This window comes from Arvicanthis niloticus, chromosome 3, assembly GCF_011762505.2.
Source record: "Arvicanthis niloticus isolate mArvNil1 chromosome 3, mArvNil1.pat.X, whole genome shotgun sequence".
Classification (NCBI taxonomy): domain Eukaryota; kingdom Metazoa; phylum Chordata; class Mammalia; order Rodentia; family Muridae; genus Arvicanthis; species Arvicanthis niloticus.
Genome location: NC_047660.1, coordinates 105670949 through 105689598, shown reverse-complemented (window position 1 = coordinate 105689598; position 18650 = coordinate 105670949). Strand labels below are relative to the sequence as shown.

General features: G+C 43.7%; 1 protein-coding gene across 1 annotated transcript in view; it reads left to right on the top strand.

Moving 5' to 3' along the window:
• Sgpp2 (sphingosine-1-phosphate phosphatase 2) overlaps positions 1 to 18650 on the top strand; it is a 110259-nt gene that overhangs the window by 66648 nt on the left and 24961 nt on the right. Inside the window, exons 3-4 of the mRNA XM_034497645.2 lie at positions 12047 to 12226; positions 14924 to 15013. Of these exons, the coding sequence (XP_034353536.1) occupies positions 12047 to 12226; positions 14924 to 15013 (270 nt within the window). The remainder of the gene's footprint in view (positions 1 to 12046; positions 12227 to 14923; positions 15014 to 18650) is intronic.

Below are 18650 nucleotides of genomic sequence, written 5' to 3'. Positions count from 1 at the left end.
TGTAAGGCTAGCCCTTCTACCTCAGCTGCCCATCTAATTGCATGAGTTTTAATAACAACAAAAAAGATTTTTAAAATTATTGCACATCAGATTTCAGAAAACAAAATTTGGCTTACTTTCATTAATCCATTCATATTCTGGGCTTGTTGTAGGGATTGAAAAATAAAATAGCCATACATTACACACACTAACTTAAAGACAAGTTACCTATAATTATAGGTAACTGTATAATTGTAATAATACAATTGTGACTTCTAACTGCTTAGTCTGCAAGATTATTTTATTGTGTTTTATTAATTTAAATATGCACATTATAGATTAATCATATTTCATAAATATAATTGACATGGGACTGGGGAGATAGCTAAATAGGTGAAGTGCTTGCTCAACAAGTATGAGGATCTGAGCTTGGATTCCCAGCATCCACATAAAAGCCAAGCATGGGGGTAATGTATCGATAACCCCAACATGGAGGGTAGAGACAGGTAGATCCCGGGAGCTTGCTGTCCTCAAGCTTCAGGTTTAGTGAGATACTGTGTCTGAAAAGACTGAGATACAAAAAGACGCAGGACATTGATCTCTGGCCTCTATAGCTTATGCATGTACATGTGTGAGCAAACACATATGCATCACACATACACATATATATTACATACACACACACCATATATATACGACAGTGGTTTCATGAGTGTTTCATTAAACGTTCCGCCAATTTAAAGAATAATGTTGAGGAATATTGACATGTGTTACATGAGGGGAAGAATCTGGGAAGGGGTTTTGTGAACAACTGTACTTTGGGAAACACTTGGGAACACTGAACTTAGAGCTCATGAGAAAAACCTCTTCAGCCAGATTGGTAGGAGGCCATGGCAAAAGAATCCAAGCCACTTAAAAACCTTTGCCCAGCCAGGTTTGAAAATACATGATAGTGGTGGCTCACGCCTTTAATCCCAGCACTTGGGAGGCAGAGGCAGGCGGATTTCTGAGTTCGAGGCCAGCCTGGTCTACAGAGTGAATGCCAGAACAGGCAGGGCTACACAGAGAAACCCTGTCTCGAACCTCCCCCCCCCCCCAAAAAAAAAAAAAAAAAAAAAAAACCAAAAAAAAAAAAAAAGAAAGAAAGAAAGAAAGAAAATACATGATAGCTACTCATTATGCTGTTCTTGCTCCACCATGACCAAGGATAAACTTGGCTACTCGATGGGGAAGGCAGGTAGTCATTATGTTTGCAAAAATCTCTAATAGCCCTCAAGATGCTCCACGTGCAGCGTGTCTTTTTGCCCCCCCAGAACTCCCATCTAAATCCCATCAGGTTTATCATTCCTTTTCCCATGTGCCTACACACATTTATATGTAAATCCATTTAAAACATGCAAATAGAGGCTAAATATATTCTCACAGCATCTTGGTTTTCTCATTTAGCTGTAATTTCGTTTAAATGTTGCATAATTTGTTTAGTCACTCTTCTATCATGCATATTTACAGTTCTCAGAGTTTTGTTGTTGCTTGGGTATTTGCGTATCTGAAAGAGGTGAGCTACTGCCTGATTTTACTTTTATATCTATTGGATGACTCCTAGAACTGAAGACCCTCAGTGCTGTCTACCCAAGAGGGAGTAAAAGCTTGGAACCATTCCTTGGTGGGACAATGGTGGCATGTAGTATTTGGTGGCAGTATTTGGTAGTTTTTTTCCACCTGAAGAGACATCTTCATCCTTCAGCTCCTAATGGCCTCCACTGAGCTCCAGATGGCTCTAATGCATTAAGATAGAACTTGGACTATTTAAGGACCAGTCTCTGCTCTCAGGTGCCATATTTGCCCCCATCCGACTTACAGGTGTCAGGTGTCAGGTGCTAGATGGTGGTTTATTGTTAAAAGGCAACAATGTTTGAAAGGTCAAGTTAAGCTCCTCTACACAACTCTCTTGTTGGCCTGACATGTCTACCTGTCAGATTCTACATCTATAAAACAGAGGTAATATGAACATTACCATAATATCTATAAAAAAGGCCGCTGGGGGAAAAACTCGTACCTGAGAGTGAGTGTTGTCTCTCGAGGGCTTTGAAGTGACTTTCCTGCGGTACACACCACGTCTATGCATTATTGACTGTTGTGTCTTTAGTGTTTCTCTTCAACGTTTCAGCAGCAGATCTGCACTTGATCAAATGGAGCACTGGGAAGAATGTTCGTCATAACTACATTGCTACTTTTTTTTTCTCACCTGCCATTTGTGCTTTGGCCTTATTTATACATTTTTGTAGAACTTGGTTCTCTAACTGTGGCTTTCTGTTTTCTTCTTTGGTACAAGGTATTTGTTCCATTTCCTTGCTTAGGTGCTTCCAGCTCGAGAATAGGGTTTTTTTTTTTTTTGTTTGTTTGTTTGTTTGTTTGTTTGTTTTTTAAATGACTTGTTTCTTCCATTGACTCATACACACAAACCCACACAACTCGTACAGACCCCAGTCACACCCATAGTTAAAGGGCTGTGGTTTTTTTAAATTATTGTTATTAATAAAATTAAATCCAGAAGTCTGAATGGACATTCACCATTTGAGGACTTTTCTGAGTGGACGGTAGGCCTCTAGCATGCTCCAAAGAACTGCTTTTAATTCATTCTCCGAAACAAAACAAGAGCCTACAGAACTGTGTGTATTCCAGGGAGGATACAACCAAAATGAAACTGAACCCAAGTCGACAGGACCACCAGCTAAGGAAGCCTGGGAAGTTCTGGACTTGGAGACTCCATGACTGCAGCAGAGCATAAGGAAGCTCGCACACTGTGGTCCTGAGGAGATGGATTCCTCAGCTGGTGGGTTCTGTGTGGTCTCAGTGCTCACCTCCTTACTGCTCTGTGGAACAGGGGTCTGGGAGAGGGGTTAAATGGGACCGAGGAAATGAATTTAATAATCCCAATAGCTTGCTTCCAGTGACATCAGGATTCTCAGGCACTGTCAATAGCAACATTGTCAATTTTGGAATAAGGGAATTTAAGAACACATAGAAGATGCCCATTCTGATCTCTGGTTTCTTTCTTCCTATGTTATTATTTGTGCCTGTGCATATAAAGCATGATGACGACTTAGTGGTGGTGGTGGTGGTAGTGGTGGCAGTGGTGGCAGCAGAAGCAGCAGCAACAGTAGTGAGATGCAGTCTGGCATGGTGGTGCATCATACCTTTAATCCTAGAACTCAAGAGGCAGAGGCAGGCAGATCTCTGTGAGTTTCAGGCCAACCTGGTATACATAGTGAGTTCCTGGACTGCCAGGGCTATATAGAGACCCTGTCTCACACTCTCCCCACCCCCAAAAAGAAGTGGGATAGAGGAGCCAGTGAGGTGATTCGCTGAGCAGAAGTGCTTACTGTGCAAGGTTAAGGACCTGAGTTCAGATGCTTAGCACCTACACAAGCAGCTGGGCACAGTCGCACATGCCTGTCATCCTAGCACTGGGGACGTGGAGCTTGGGCAATCCCTGCAGGATTGCTGGCCAACAGGTCTAGCCAAATTGATGAACTCTAGGTTCACTGAAAGACTAATCAAAAACCAAGACAAAAAAACAATAGAGAAAAACAGTAACAATGAGATCTGGCCTCTCTAGGCACATGCACACACCACGTGCATACATACACATGTGCATTTGTGTGTGTGTATACACACACACACACACACACACTCACACACACGTACCTCTACCAAGAAACAGAATGGGTATAAATTGATAGGAAAGCTATCTTTCCAGGTTAACTCTCCCTGTACTCTAGTCTCCAACAGCTGATGAATGATATGACAAAGTCTCCATGTGAGGACACCTGTCACTGTTATATGACCGTGGATCTCTTGGATGTGACGCTCCCGTGGTAGAGGAAACGGTAGACACTGGGTGTAGCCAGAATACAGATGTTAGGTATGTGTGCTTGTGCACAGGTGTCATTTGAAAAGGGCCTCTTGGTTCTTTCTCCAATCCCTCATCTGCTTTGGCTCCCCGATTCCAGGGGCTGGTAGCTCTATGTGAAAGACTGGCTAGGGTGGCCAGCAAAGGGACAGAGTCATCTACCCCCAAAACTGAAACCAAAAGCTGCTTGTAAATTGGAGTCTCTCAGGGCAATGTACAGCCTGAGAAGCCAGTCTTTCCCACAAAATGGAGTAACTTAAAGCAGGGCACACCTGATCGCAGTAATAAAATGCTCGATGCACACACACACAAAGTGACCTGAGCTCAGTCCTCGAACCCACATAAAAGCTGGGTGTGGTGCATGCCTCCAACCCTGGTACTGGGGGCTGGAAAGAGACAGAAAGATCTTTGGGGCTAGATGACCCACCAGTGTAGAAGAAAATGGCGAGCTCTAGGTTTAGTGAGTGTCAAAATATTCTGTGTCTAAAAATAAAATGAAAGCAACTGAGGAAAATATTGGATAGTGACCTCTGACCTTCATATGTGCACACATGTTCCCCCCTCCCATGTGCACACAAATGCATACACTACATACACAAAAAGAGATCACAAGCAAGCGAGAAAAGAGAAATAGAAAAAGGAAGAAAAAGAAGAAGGGTTAATATCTGTTATTAACCCAAACCCTACAAAACCCCTGGCCATCGCAAAACACCATGCAATGAAACCCAGCTAGTTTGCTGAAACCATTAGTGATCTGAAATGCTTCCTGCGTCACCTCCTCCTGGATTTTTGCTTTTATGGCCAGGCCTTTAGGGCCTTATCCCAAAAGAACAGGATGGATGGTGGCAGTTAATTAGGTCCCTTTAGGAAGGAGAGCCTTCAACAATAGATTGAAGTCCTTTATTCATGGTGAGCCCTGTTGAGTTAATCATTAGACTCTTTAACTGAGACATCAATGAAGAAGTGGTTGTCTTCTGACTTTAAATAGTCTTTTTTTTTTTTTTAGATCAGTTTGAGTTGACAATAAAACTGTGCAAAAATTACAGAGTTGTCATATGTCCTCTAGTCCTATAGACAGCATCCCACACTAGAGTTATACCTTTCATGTAACCAGTAACCCCACATTGGCACATCCTGGTCACCCAAAGTTAACAGCTGACACTAAGCTTTACTCTCTGTGGTTTATATCCCTTGGGTTGTAACCAGTAAACGGTGACACATTTATCATCAGAGTGTCCAACAGAATGGTCTCACTGCCATAAGAAGGCCCTTGCTCTGTCCACTCATATTTTCATCTCTCTACCTTCAGGAACCACTGATGTCTCTATGGTCCTCAAAGTTTAGCTTTTTCCTGAATGTAATATAGTTAGAACCACATTGTGTAGCCCTTTCAGATTGGCTTATTTTACTTAGTAATATGTATCTAAGGTTCTTCCATGCCTTTCATCACTGGATCACTCATTTGCCTCTATTCTTAATAATAGTTTATTCTTGGAATGTACACAATGTATGTATATGTGTGTATATATATATATATGTCTCTATCTCTTTATATATACACATATATATATACACAAACACACACACATACATACATACATATACATACATACACGTATATTCTATTAAAGAACATTTTGTTTGTTCCCAAGTTTTGGCCATTATGAATAGAGCTTCTACAGATACCCTTGTGGAGGGCATATGTATATGAATATGATGTATATGTGTAATGTATATGTATATATAAAATTTTCCAACTCACTTGGATAAATGCCTAGTATGATTCTCAGACTATGATAAGAGTATGTTAACTGCCGGGCAGTGGTGGCACATGCCTTTAGTCCTAGCACTTGAGAGGCAGAGGCAGGTGGATTTTTGAGTTCAAAGCCAGCCTGGTCTACAGAGTGAGTTCCAGGACAGCCAGGGCTATACAGAGAAACCCTGTCTTGAAAAACAAACAAACAAAAAAACTATATTAACTTTGTAAAAACTTTTTTTTAGTTGTCTTTCAAAGTGATCTTACAATTTTGCTTTCGCACTAGTGAGGAATGGCTGTTTCTTTTACTCTGCATCCTCACCAGCATGTGGTATTGTCTGGTTTCTGGACTTTAGCCACTCCAATATGTACATTGCTGTGTCTCACTTCTGAGTTAATGTATAATCAGTGACATATGATGTTGAAAGTTTGACATCTCAGACCCATCCTTTTTTCTCAATGGTGTCAAACCTACAGCCTCTATTTCTTTTATTAAGGGCTGGGAACCAAACCCAGGGAACAAGACAAACTCTCTTCCATGGAGCTGGAACCCCTGCACTGGATCTTGGGATGTTCATCTTAGACCTTTGGTTGGGCCAGTACAGCTGTTGTCCTCAGAAGGGCAGAAAGGAGAGGCAGGATGAGGAGAGGAGAGGAGAGGAGGAATGTCTCACATAGGAGAGGAGGAAGCAATGTTACCCTGGAGACAGGGACTGGAACAAACTGGCCACTCATCAAGGAGTGTTTACACACGCCAGAAACTGGGAGAGGCAAAGAAACTCCTCTGCCCCAGAGCCTCAGAGTGAGCATGGACCAGCTGACTTCTGACTTCAGTCATCTGACCTCCAAGCCCTAGGCGACCACTAATCCATTTTCTGTCTCTGCAGTTTCCTAGACTGGACATTTGTATGAGTAGAAGCATTCAGTGTGTTTCTCTTCTATGTCTAGCTATCTAAATAACACACTAACACCTTTTATATTCTAACTACATAATACTTTTACTTTCTTGGCATAGATTTACTGGGTAACACAACTTGATATATATATGTGTGTGTGTGTGTGTGTGTGTGTGTGTGTGTGTGTGTGTGTGTGTGTGTGTTTAAAAGTTCAGTATGCCTTGAATCACTTTAAACTCCATCATTGCTTGGGAATGTCTACATGAGAATACCTCATAGGGTAGCCGAGCCTCTGAACCTGCTTTTTTGATTGGACATCCCTAATGTGCCAAGTGTAGTTCCTGGGGCACAGAAGTGTTGTGCAGAAGCCACAGATCTAACAGGCTGCATTTGTCCCAAACAGTGAGAAACCCCAGTGAAACACAAGCTGGGACCCAACCTTCCTTCAGTTCATACCAATAGGAACAGCCTTGGAAATGCGGGTGCCTGTTCAATATTTTGAAATATATTTAGTATTTGCTTGTTCAACAGAGGCTTCAGACCAGAGTACTGTGTTGAGGCCCGAGCTGCCCCACTTTGGGCGGCCAAAAATGTTTCGGCCCTCTCCACTTCACGCTTGGCGGCCACTGTATCCCGGCCCAAGCTGCCGCTCCGGTCTGCGGGTCAGGGTTCAGCAAGAGAGAGAGAGTGAGGACGGACTGGAAGAATGGAGACCAGACAGAGTGTGATTCAATCCCATTTATTCTTTAGTCTCTCTTCCTAGTCCAAGTCCCAAGTCTTGAGTTCCTAGTCCCTAGTTCCTAGTTGTACTCCTTGAAGTGTCTGATTCTCTGTTACTCCAAATTGTACTGAACTCTCCTGTCTGCCTCTTGCCTTTTATATGTCTCACTTCTAAGCCATGCCTCTAAGTCACACCTTTAATCATGCCCTTAGGTCTTGTCTCTAAATCTGATCTCTAAGTCACACTCTTAAGTCACACACCTTTAATCTCACACACCCAAGATATCTAAACCAAGATTATCAGAGTGTGCTTAGCTGTTGTAGGCTATTGTAATCACATGTCTTATCAGGGTATAAGGCTCAAGATGGCTGAAAGGATGATAGCCGCTTTCTGCTAAAAGTCGGCTCCCAACAGTACTGCAAGAGGCTTTTTAACATGTCAGAAACTCAGGGGACACCTGAAACCAGTTTTCACAAAAAGCAGTATGGTTCTGTTTATTAGAAAGCAGTTAGTATCCCCAGCCTCCTCCTCATCCATGCTAGTGGCACCTATGGTCATGACTAACCTGCAGAGCATCCATTGCTGGTAAGAACTAGCGGCTAATTTGTCTCATGAAGACTCTGGGGTCACAGTCCATCAATTTCTTCTGTCTTATTAGTTCGATTTCTCACTAGTGGTCATTCTCCCGATAGTTATGAATCTACCTGATATTTTTACATTATTAAAAAGAAAAGGAGGGGCTGGAGAGATGGCTCAGTGGCTAAGAGCACTGATTGTTCTTCCAAAGGTCCTGAGTTCAATTCCCAGCAACCACATGGTGGTTCACAACCATCTATAAGGGGATCTGATGCACTCTTCTGGTGTGTCTGAAGACAGCTACAGTATACTCCCTACATAAAATAAATGAATAAAATCTTAAAAAAGAAAAGGCAACACAAAACATCTTTCAAATTTCCCTTCACTGCTGGCCTGTGTTGCATCAACATCTCTCACCTGGAATCTACATTATTTTTGTAATTTCTCTCCTTCCAGCCATTCCTGAGATTCCCATCCTCGATGTCTCCTTGGGTATCAGAAGGATATGTTAGACATGGAGGTTAGGTCAAACTGTGCTTCTGCCAGGATCTCCAAGCAGAATCTCATCACCAGCCAGCCCTAACCTAGACATCTGTTCTTTACATTCCAGGAAAACTGGAAACTACTTTTTCAGACCCAGTTGACAAATGTTACAGCCAATTGCCTCATTAAGAAAGAGTTCACATAATACTCAATTACCCCTGTAAAGAACAGAATCATCTTCAATGTATTCATAATATTTGTGCATATTGAAAATATCCAATTTGGCAAACTCTGGCATGTGTGCCTGTCCCGGCGTCACCACCACAATCAGGATAGCTAATGAAAACATCCAGGGATGGAGAGTGGTCCAGGGCCTAAACGCCGAGTACTGCTCTTAGAAAGGATCTGAGTTCAGTTCCCAAGTATCCACATTGGGCAGCTCAGAACCATCTGTAACTCCAGCCCCAGGAAATCATACACCTTCTGGATTCTGTGGGGACCTGCAGTAGTGTGTGTGTGTCCCAACCTCCTCATATTCATTTGTGACTTCTCCCCTTCCTAGCAAATAAATATTCACTTTCTCTCACTATGAGGTAGTTCACATTTTTAAGAATTTTATGAGTAGAAGCATTCAGCCATGCCGTTCGCTTTGCGTGTTGCTTCATTCTGCAGCATTGTTCTGAGCTTCATCTCTATTTAACTGTCTGTCAACAGCTCAGGGTTTTGTTGTTTCATAGTAGTTTTCAACCGAATGATGACAACACAGTTTACTCACCTTCTGATGGAAGTTGAGCCGTTTCCAGCTAGGGACTATTAGACAGACAAACAAACAAACAAACAAACAAACAAACAAAACCTGCAATGAACATTCATCTGCAAAGCTTTGTGTGGCATATGCTCTCTCTCATTGGTTGTGAGTAAATGTTCAGGGTGGCGTGACTGGGTCACATGACTACAGTGCTCTGAACATCATTAGAAGCTGCCAGACTTTTCCAGAGTAGCTGAGCACTTAAATTTTCTCAGTGCCTAAGAGAGCTCCAGAATTTTTTATCCTTACCACTGCCTGATGTGGTTGGCTCCATTTGTCTTAGCCATTCTAGTGGATGGATGCTACTGTAACTCATGTGTTACAAATGGACAAAGGTTGGAGTCTCCTAGTAAGTTGCACTCCCCACTGTCACTTATCCAAGCCTCTGCTTCTGATGTTCTTGCAACCAGAACACCTCTTTCCCTTCATTCCTCTGAATTAAGCCATTTTCCTTAATACTCAGCTCCAGGGTCTTTAGACCCAAGTGGCTTCCTACACGTACTGTTCGAGCCGCTTTGTAACAAAATGCCCCCGAGACGCAACTTAAACAAAAGAAATAGCCATTCTGACTCACAGTTTTGAAAGTTTGAAATCTATAAGCCCTGTTGTTTAGACCTTGTGGTGGGTGAGGCAGCTTATGCCGGTAGAGGAAGCTGTTCCTCTCATGGAGTCCCAGAAGTAGAGAAAAGACAAACAAGCTTATGGCCTGCCTAAGGTCCCAGTGACTCCCATTAAGATCCAAACTAAAACGTTGCACCCACAGAGCTCTGTCCCGTTGAATGTTTTCCTGTGTTTATAATGAGACTCTGCACAGTCAATTTCCCTACTCAAGGCCAAGGAGTTGATACAAGGTTGGCACATCATAGCTTGGCTGTCCTGACCAGCGGTAGGTAGCACAGACAGAGCGTCATACTGTGAGTCCACCCTTTACCTGTGTCTCGAAGATTTCAGGTCAGTTTTCTCTTGTTTAAAGAGAGCTGTTAATGTATCCATTTTCGTTTGGATTTTTAAAGTTGGAAACAATGTGTAGGTGTGGCACTGTTTTTAAGTGACCTGAACAATTGTCCTAATTCTAAACATATTTTGAGCATGGAAGGGAAAATAAAAAATGTAGTCAAAGGGACTTGTAAACTTCAAGAAAATTAGATTTGGTTCAAGTCTTACCCAATCTCTCTTGATGTTATGATTTTAAGGCTTCTGGTCTATGAGTTTTCAGTATTTTGATTGAACTAAAATTTGTCATCTAAGACTGTGACATTTTGTTTACTTTGGTGGTGAGGAAGGGGCAGAGGTGGAGTGTTTTTAACAGCTTCTGAGAAATTCTTGGTAGTTGGTAGTGTCCCCAGATAATTAGCTGGATGTGGTTTTACAGGTTCCCAGAAGGGAGGTGGAGACATAAAAAGAGTGTCTCCAGGAGACTCATTCTGGTAATCAGGGATGGTAAAGGGGCTGTGTTTCAAAGTTCATTGGAAATTGCTGTGATGGAATTCAGTGGCTGAGGCTTTACTGCCTGGGGATTTGTCCTGCTGTGCACCATAGCCTCTGCAGGGTTTTAACCCAAGCACTGTGCCTCCCTGGGGGGATACATCACCAAATTAACCTGCCACTTGAAGTGTGGAGAGAAAGCATCAGTGTGTGGAAATTCCTGGCAATCCACTGGCTAGTCTAAATAGTTTTGAAATAGTCCTTCATAAGAGTTCCATTCCAAGGCTAGACAACTCCATCCACCAGAAGCTAAGCAAAGCCCTGGCGACCATGGATACTCTTGCCATAGTTAAGATGAGAAGGCTCATGACTAAGGTCATTGACACACTGACCTGTGCAGGAGAGTCTCCTGTCAGAAAGGGGTCCTGAGCTCCTGCACCAGACAGAGGCCTGCAAGGGAGGGAAGGAGACAGGCAGACCATCTCAGGTAGACAGACTGGAGAAAGAGAGGGAGGAAAGAAAGAAGAAATAAAGAGGAGGGGAAAGGGAGAGTAGAGAAGAAAGGAGAGGTGAAGAGAGGCAAAGAGAAGGAAGGGAAGGGAAGAAGGAAAGAAGGGAAGAAGGGAAGAAGGGAAGAAGGGAAGAAGGGAAGGGAAGGGAAGGGGTTGCCCTCTGGTGGTACAGTCTGCCAACCCTAGGCCATGAGTTGAGTTACAAAGGTAGGTCCTTGGGTCTCATCCCCAGTTTCATAGATCATGGGGTGACCATAGAAAGCTCTTTGAGAAAACAAATGAGTCTGTGGTTGACAGCCCCATCCATTCATTTTTGAAGATTATGAAAAGCAAATCCTGGTTTCTAGCTTCTACTTAGAAGAAAAGATCGTGTGGGGGTTGGATAAATGGCTCATCAGTACATGCTGCTCTTGTGGAGGACCCAGGTTTGGTTCACAGCATCTACAGGGCAGCCCACAGCCATCAGCAACTCTAGTTCTAGGGAGTCTGATACCCTTTTCTGAACTTTGTAATGTAGTACACATATATACATGCAAGGAAATCACTCATATACATAAATTAAATAAATCCAAAATTTTAAAAAATGTTTTTAAAAGATGAGGGAAAATTGCTCATGAAATGTCCTCATGGGGGGAAAATCTTATGATCAAATTCCAGGCTGGCCTCAGATAGTAGTTTAAAGCATGGTCTCTGAAGATTCCCTACTTGGCTGAGAGTGGCGCCAGACACATACACAAAGCTACTTAACTGTTTGTTAAGGATATGATGAAGAGGCTTAGGGGATGACTCCATTGATAAAGTGCTTGCTGTACCAGTATCAAGACCTGAGTCTGCCCTACAAGACATTCCCAGTACGTGTCAGGGCAGAGGGAAAGGGAATACCAGGTGGCAGACTGAGAACTGCAGAGAAAAGATATTTAGAGATTTAGTTATCATACTTTTTAGGTTATACTTACCTCAGACCTTTGGCTTTTCAGTTGGTGATGTACATTGGCCAGGTGGCCAAGGACATCCTGAAGTGGCCGCGGCCTTCCTCTCCTCCCGTTGTGAAACTTGAGAAGAGAGTGATTGCAGAATACGGAATGCCATCCACCCACGCCATGGCGGCCACGGCCATTTCCTTTACCCTCCTCATCTCTACCATGGACCGGTACCAGGTAAGGTTGGGGGAGGCATTCATATCCCCTACCACTCACCTCTAATTGTAGAATGAGGGAGCAGAGAAAGGAACAATTCAGAATTTCTCTTAAAACTGCTCTGAGGGACATTATTTATGAGGTAAAAATGAAGGGACTCTGAAACCTATAGGGATGTTGAGTAGTTTCTTCATGAAGTGAGCATCTAACTTAGCCTCCAAATTAGATATATATGCCTTTGAGTGAGGATGGGCCCCAGAACGAAGAGCATAGTGTGGGCTGCCTGACATTGTCCTCTCCCTGAGGAAGTGTTTATCTGAGCTATTGCCTAGACAGACGGGAATCTCTGCTCTCTGGGTTTGCAACAGACACAAAGGGTTTACAATCCTTATAAATGATCCTCCAGGGCAGAGATGATCCCACCAAATCCCTCTGCCAGACTCTCCTAGCCTGGGGCAGAAGAGAGTCGGGTACCCCCAATTACCTTCCAAGGATGACTCTGCCCCTGGTTAGGGACCTACTAGAAATGATGCTTCTTTTATTCTAGAACGATATAAATGACAGGAGATTAATAAATGTTGAAAATAGAAGAATTTCATATCTGCTTAGATGATAATTATGGTAAGACCTTTTCAAAATTACGTGATTGCTGCAAGGATTTTTTTTCCTGCTCTTTAGACACACCACCTTGACTTGGTGTTTAATTTCATAAACATTACCCACTAGCTATTGGAAGTTTCAGATTTCATCAAATCTGGTGGTCTTATGGACCTAAATGGCAGCAGTAGGTCCCCCTGCTTTTTATCCCAGATATCCTCAGCCGCTTCATATTCTAAGTTAGACAGATGCTTCAGTCGTCCAGCATGGTTGGAAGAGGTCAGAACTGGGTCAGATCGCAGGTCCACCTGTAGAGTAGTCTTCCTGGCCACACAGACATAGATCTGTTTTCTCACTAGGATGTTCATAAGGAATGTATCCAACTAGGTGCAAGTACTATGCTGTAACTTGTTGAAATGCCATGCCAGGACTCAAAAGTATATGAGGTCCCCGGTACTGTCTTGAGTTCATGCTGACTCTTGAGCTGGATTTTGTCTATACTCCACTGCCCAGCAGGGCACAGTGGGCCCAGGCCCAGCTGAGTCCACAGAGCATTCTCAGTACCCAGAGAGACCTGTAAATGTGCTGTCCTTTAGGAAACAAAGTCACTCAGGACAGAACATCACAATGGCAGGAGTGTGTTGCAGTGCTAGGTTTTTCAGATCCTGATGGACGGGAGGCATAGGGCAGACTTCATCTTTAAAGGGCTGCCTGAGGGACCTTGGTCCACTGGGGGGCACCTCCTAGTGTTTACATCACCAAAGTTTACAGCAAACAGAGCCAGACTACGATGACCAAACAGTCACCTGTTGGGGCATTTTATGTTAAACCCAAAATACATTCTTATTTCCCAAATCAAATGCCAGTCTCTCTCATGCCTTGTGAGGAGAGGCCGGCTGTAGGAAGAGAGCAGTAACACTTGAAGCACTCACTTTAAAACATTGCTGTGCCCTCTGCTTCCACAAGTGTGATCATTCCTTCATTCTGACATGGCTCCTGGGCCATGAGATCCCTAGAATCTCGCCTAGAAGTCCAAACACTCCCTTAAAGCTATCCAATCACAATACCCTTTAGGGCTGGTACAGTATGGTAGTATCCCTAAGGCCTGAGCCAAAGTATGATTTCTTTCCTATTTAGCCTTTTGTGAGGAATCCATGCAGCTATTGGGTTTATTTACTTACAAACAGCTCTAAATGTGGATTTGCTAATTTATTTGTGCATCGGAGCTAATATCTGGCTGCAGGAGCGTATTCACTTTAAATACCTTCTGGTGAAAATCTGAGGCTGGGTCGATGAAGATCTTTAAAGAGAAACTGCTAGTTGTGGTACGTACACCTATAGCCCCAGCACTTGGGAGACTGAGATAGGATGATCACACATTTAAGACAAGCCTGGGCTGCATAATGAAATCTTGTAATATATATATATTTAAAGGGAATTTTTCAACACTGGACTCAGTGTTACCTGGGAATATTGGCTTCTGGTTCTGAGAGATCCACTGACTGTGTGGCTTTGTGTACATCTCTCTGGCTCCTGTTGTGAGGAGCAAAACATGATGATTGACAGGAGAGCATCCTGTGTTAATGTGGCCATGACTTACTATCATGTTGAAAAGCATCATCGTTTATAAAACAGCACTGATTATGGACCCAGAACTGTATTTCTAGGCATTCCCTCCTTACCTGCCCCCATTTTAAAATGTTTTCAGATGATTAGATTGCTGGTCTGTCTAGGGAATATAAGGTTCAGACTGACAGTTGTTTACAATGAATCCCATTCCCAACTGTGATCCAACTGTGATGCCACATAAGATAAATCTGACCAGTTGGGTGGCGTGAGCCTGGAGCCTTGGCTACTCAAGAGGATCAGACAAGAAAATCATGAATTCAGGCCCACTGCCAGTAACTTAGAGTCTGCCTCATGGTGAAAAAAAAAAAATCTAATAAAAGGGGACTAGTGGCAAAATGCCTACTTAGCTCTAAATCAATACACACACACACACACACACACACACACAGAGAGAGAGAGAGAGAGAGAGAGAGAGAGAGAGAGAGAGAGAGAGAGAGAGAGAGAAACATTCATCCGTACATGATCTAATGTCCTTATTTCTGTCCTCTACAGTACCCTTTCATTTTGGGTCTGACAATGGCTGTGGTGTTCTCTACACTGGTGTGTCTCAGCAGACTCTACACAGGGATGCACACGGTCCTGGTAAGGCTGCGGGGGGCAGGCTTTGCGACTGAACAGCATTTGGTCTGAGTATTCCTATGCTCCTTGAGCTGCGTACTTAAGCTTGGCTCATTGGAGTATATCTATAATCCCAGCTGCTCAGGAATCTGAGCCAGGAGGATCACGAGGTCTATGCAACACAAGAAGACTATCCAAAACCATTAAAGTATAAAGAGGGCTGGAGACTGCAGTGTCCTGCAGGATTTGTTAAATGAGTCACTGTGGGAATATAGAAATGACAGACCCTGAAGAAAAAAAAAAAGACACCTCTACAGAAGAGCTGGGAGTGGGTGGGCTCTGCCCACTGTGATAAAGGGCACCTGCTTCACTCAGCACATTTATCTGGTAACCCTGGAGGAGGAAGAGGAGGAGGAGGAGGAAGAAGAAGAGGAAGAGGAAGAGGAGGAGGAAGAGTCAGTCTTAGTGGGAGGTCTCTGTAGGGAACAGTTTCATGGGGGTGGATGTGTGGTTACTTGGTTTTGCACCCATTACCAACATCAGCGGAAGGCTTTGGTGTTACCATGGGTCTCAGGCATTGGGGTCCTGACTTGGCTTTACCAATGTCAAAACACACATCCACCCGGTGCTTCAGTGGCTCCTTACTCAGGACTTCCATTTCTCCACACAGGAGAAGTGTCTCTATAGCAGAGCCCTTGTCTTCCATGTTCAAGGCTCTTGGTTCAGTTCCTGGCACTACAAAATCCATCCATCCATCCATCCATCCAATTATGGAAAGTCTCAGAATGAGTGGGGAGGAAGGAAAAGGAAAGCAAATATTAAGATAAAGCCAGACTTGGCAGGATCCTGTAATCTCAATACTACTTGGGAGATGGAGACAGAAGCTTGAGGTTAGCCTTCAGTACACAGTGAGTTCCAGGGCAGCCTGAGGTGCATGAAGTTCTGCTTTAAAACAAAACAAAACATATTGGTGTAATGACAATAAAGTGAAATGCATTGGTTGTCACTATGACAGAGATATCTTTCTGGAACAACTGACAAGAGAAAACAGTTCTGTTGTCTCATGACATGGGAGAGAACATTGCATCATGGTAGAAAAGGCATAGTGGGACTTATGGAGGCAAAACTGTATGGATTGGACCCAACACCTCACCCCAGCATACCAGCAGTCAGGAGAGAGGCTAGTCAAGGAGCAGGCTCAGACTACAAGCTTCATGACTGTCCCTTCAGCAGCCTGTCTCAGGCAGCCAGACCCCATCTTCTAAGAGGTTCCACAGCTTCAGAAAATAGTTCTATGTGGAACACTCCACTACGAGGAGACCAAGTGTTCAAACCCATGAGCCTGTGAGGGACATTCCATATTCAAACCACAGACAGAGCTACACTGAATTCAGAAACTGAAGACAAGCTAAGGGCAGCCGGGACTTGTGCAGTTTCTTAGCAATTGGGTCACTCCTGACACAGCAAACAGGGCAGAGCTAGCATCAAAGCTCAAGGATACAAGAGAATTCAAATGGGCCCCATGTAGGTCCTCCCAGACTTGACGTGAAATCCTAGGGTTCCTGTTGTTCTCAGCTAGTCAGATGGGTTGGAATCATAGCTTCCTTTCTTTTTATACTTTTCTGGGTTAGAGCCATTGGTAGGATCAGAGAAAGAAGCATATTCATTTGGAAGTTGACCCATCCTCCTACCGTATTACAAACAGTATGGTTAAAAAAAAGTCCTTGAGTATTCAGGGTGTAACATAGCATCCAGCCAGAGAGTTATGAAGCACAGAGCTGGTTGTGGTTTGCCACAGGGACACCATTTCTCACACCACTCTGTACAAGAACCATGTCTTTAAAAAGACATGGGCCTTTGACAGCAGTATTCATCTCTGCTGTGAAACTGCAAGAGACATTAGCAAAAGGCCTTGTCAGGAAAGGCCATCTGCCCAGGCCTTCTTGAGTCTCTCTTTGGTGCCAGGACTGAATTTGCATGTAACAGTGGAAGAATAGGTCATCACAGGAGAATAAAAAGGGGGTGCCAATCGAGAGCAACTTGAAGCCTCACTATAGGCAGGTAAGGCATAATATTAAGAGCATATAAGGCCGGGATGAGGCTCAGTTGGAGAAATGCTTGCCTAACACGCACAAAGCCTGTGGTTCTATTACCAGAACAGAATGAAACCGGACACGATATCATACAGCTGCAGTCCCCAGCCCTTGGAAGGTTGAAGCAAAAGGATCAACGTTTAAGGTTTATTTTCAGTACATAGCAAGTTTGAGACCATCGTACGTTATATGAGATAATGCAGCAGGTTCCATAGTAAATAGAATGTCTAAGTATAAATGAAGACATCTGCCATGTTTTCACAGGTATACCTCCCCTAACCCAGACCCCAAGCAGTTTACTGTTTGAGTGAAAGGGGGCCCATTCTTAGAAACACCAAAGAGGCAGTTACGACGGTGCTGTTCTACCGTCTAAGGCACAGTCCTGGCTTCTCTGTCCCAGCGCACACTGCATCTGCCGGCTTCTGAGATGGAGGGGAGGGGAGCAGAGCATTCTCAATTCGCCACACCACTTCTCCACATGACAAAGCTGTTCTCTGTAGATCCCTTCCTAGACCTCAGTGTGGAGCTCCACAGGACTCTCCTGGGTGTTTTGGCATTTCTTTTATCTAGTGCTACTTTTTAATTTCCATAGGTTTCCATTTTGGAAGGAAAAAATAGATCTCAGGTTAAAATTAAAACCAAAGAAAACACAGGAATGCGGAGCTCCAGACACACAGAGAGAAAACACACAAATCCACTTCAGTGAAACATAGTTACATTTTTTTTTCTCTTTCCTTTTTAAGTGGCTTTTGGAGATGGAGAGGCAGATATTTTTGGGAAGATTGATTGGGCCTCTCATTAGATGAAGGAATGGGTTGCAGCCATTCTTTGGAAAGGATGGAGTGAGGGCCCAGGGTAGCGCCTCTCCTCCCTGGTCTTGTCCGCTCTTGGAGCCCACAGGCTTTCTCTTACTCAGTTCTGCCTTGTCTTGCAACCCGACACTGGCTCAGGCCCAGAGTGCATCAGGCTGCAGGACCAGAGCCTGGCTCAGGGCACCATGAGTCATGACATCCTAGTAGCAAAGGGAATGGCTGTTAGCAAAGTGAGGTGGTGGTAAATTATAGATTACTGCAGTTCTGTATTCAGCTCGATAATTTCTGATGGGTGGAAGGCTTGGAACAAGATCTAGGGATATCTTGATCTCTAGAAACAAACCCACCTGCTCTCCTGGGTCTCGGAGTCTACTGAAGAAAGCAGATGTGTGAGCTAGTGAGAACTTGGCACGAATGCTATAATTAGCAAAGGTACAGCTGGCCTGAGCCAACTAAAATAATGTGGTTTCTTCCCAGGACCCTTCAGAACAGTCTACAGGAGGCAGTTGCCCCACCATCGCTGCCTGTTCAAATCTAGAAATTTTTGTCTTTCTTGTTGTCTGACGGTTTCATACCCATGTATAATACATGTTAGTTGTTTTCACCTCTCTTCCCTCTCTCACTCCCTCCAACTGAAACCTTCTCCCTGAGAAGTCTCCTTCTTACTTTCATGTCTTCTTCATGTGTAGCTCTCTGAATTTAATTAGAGTTTCGTGGTGGTTTGAATATTCTTGGGCCAGGGAGGAGGTGCGGCCT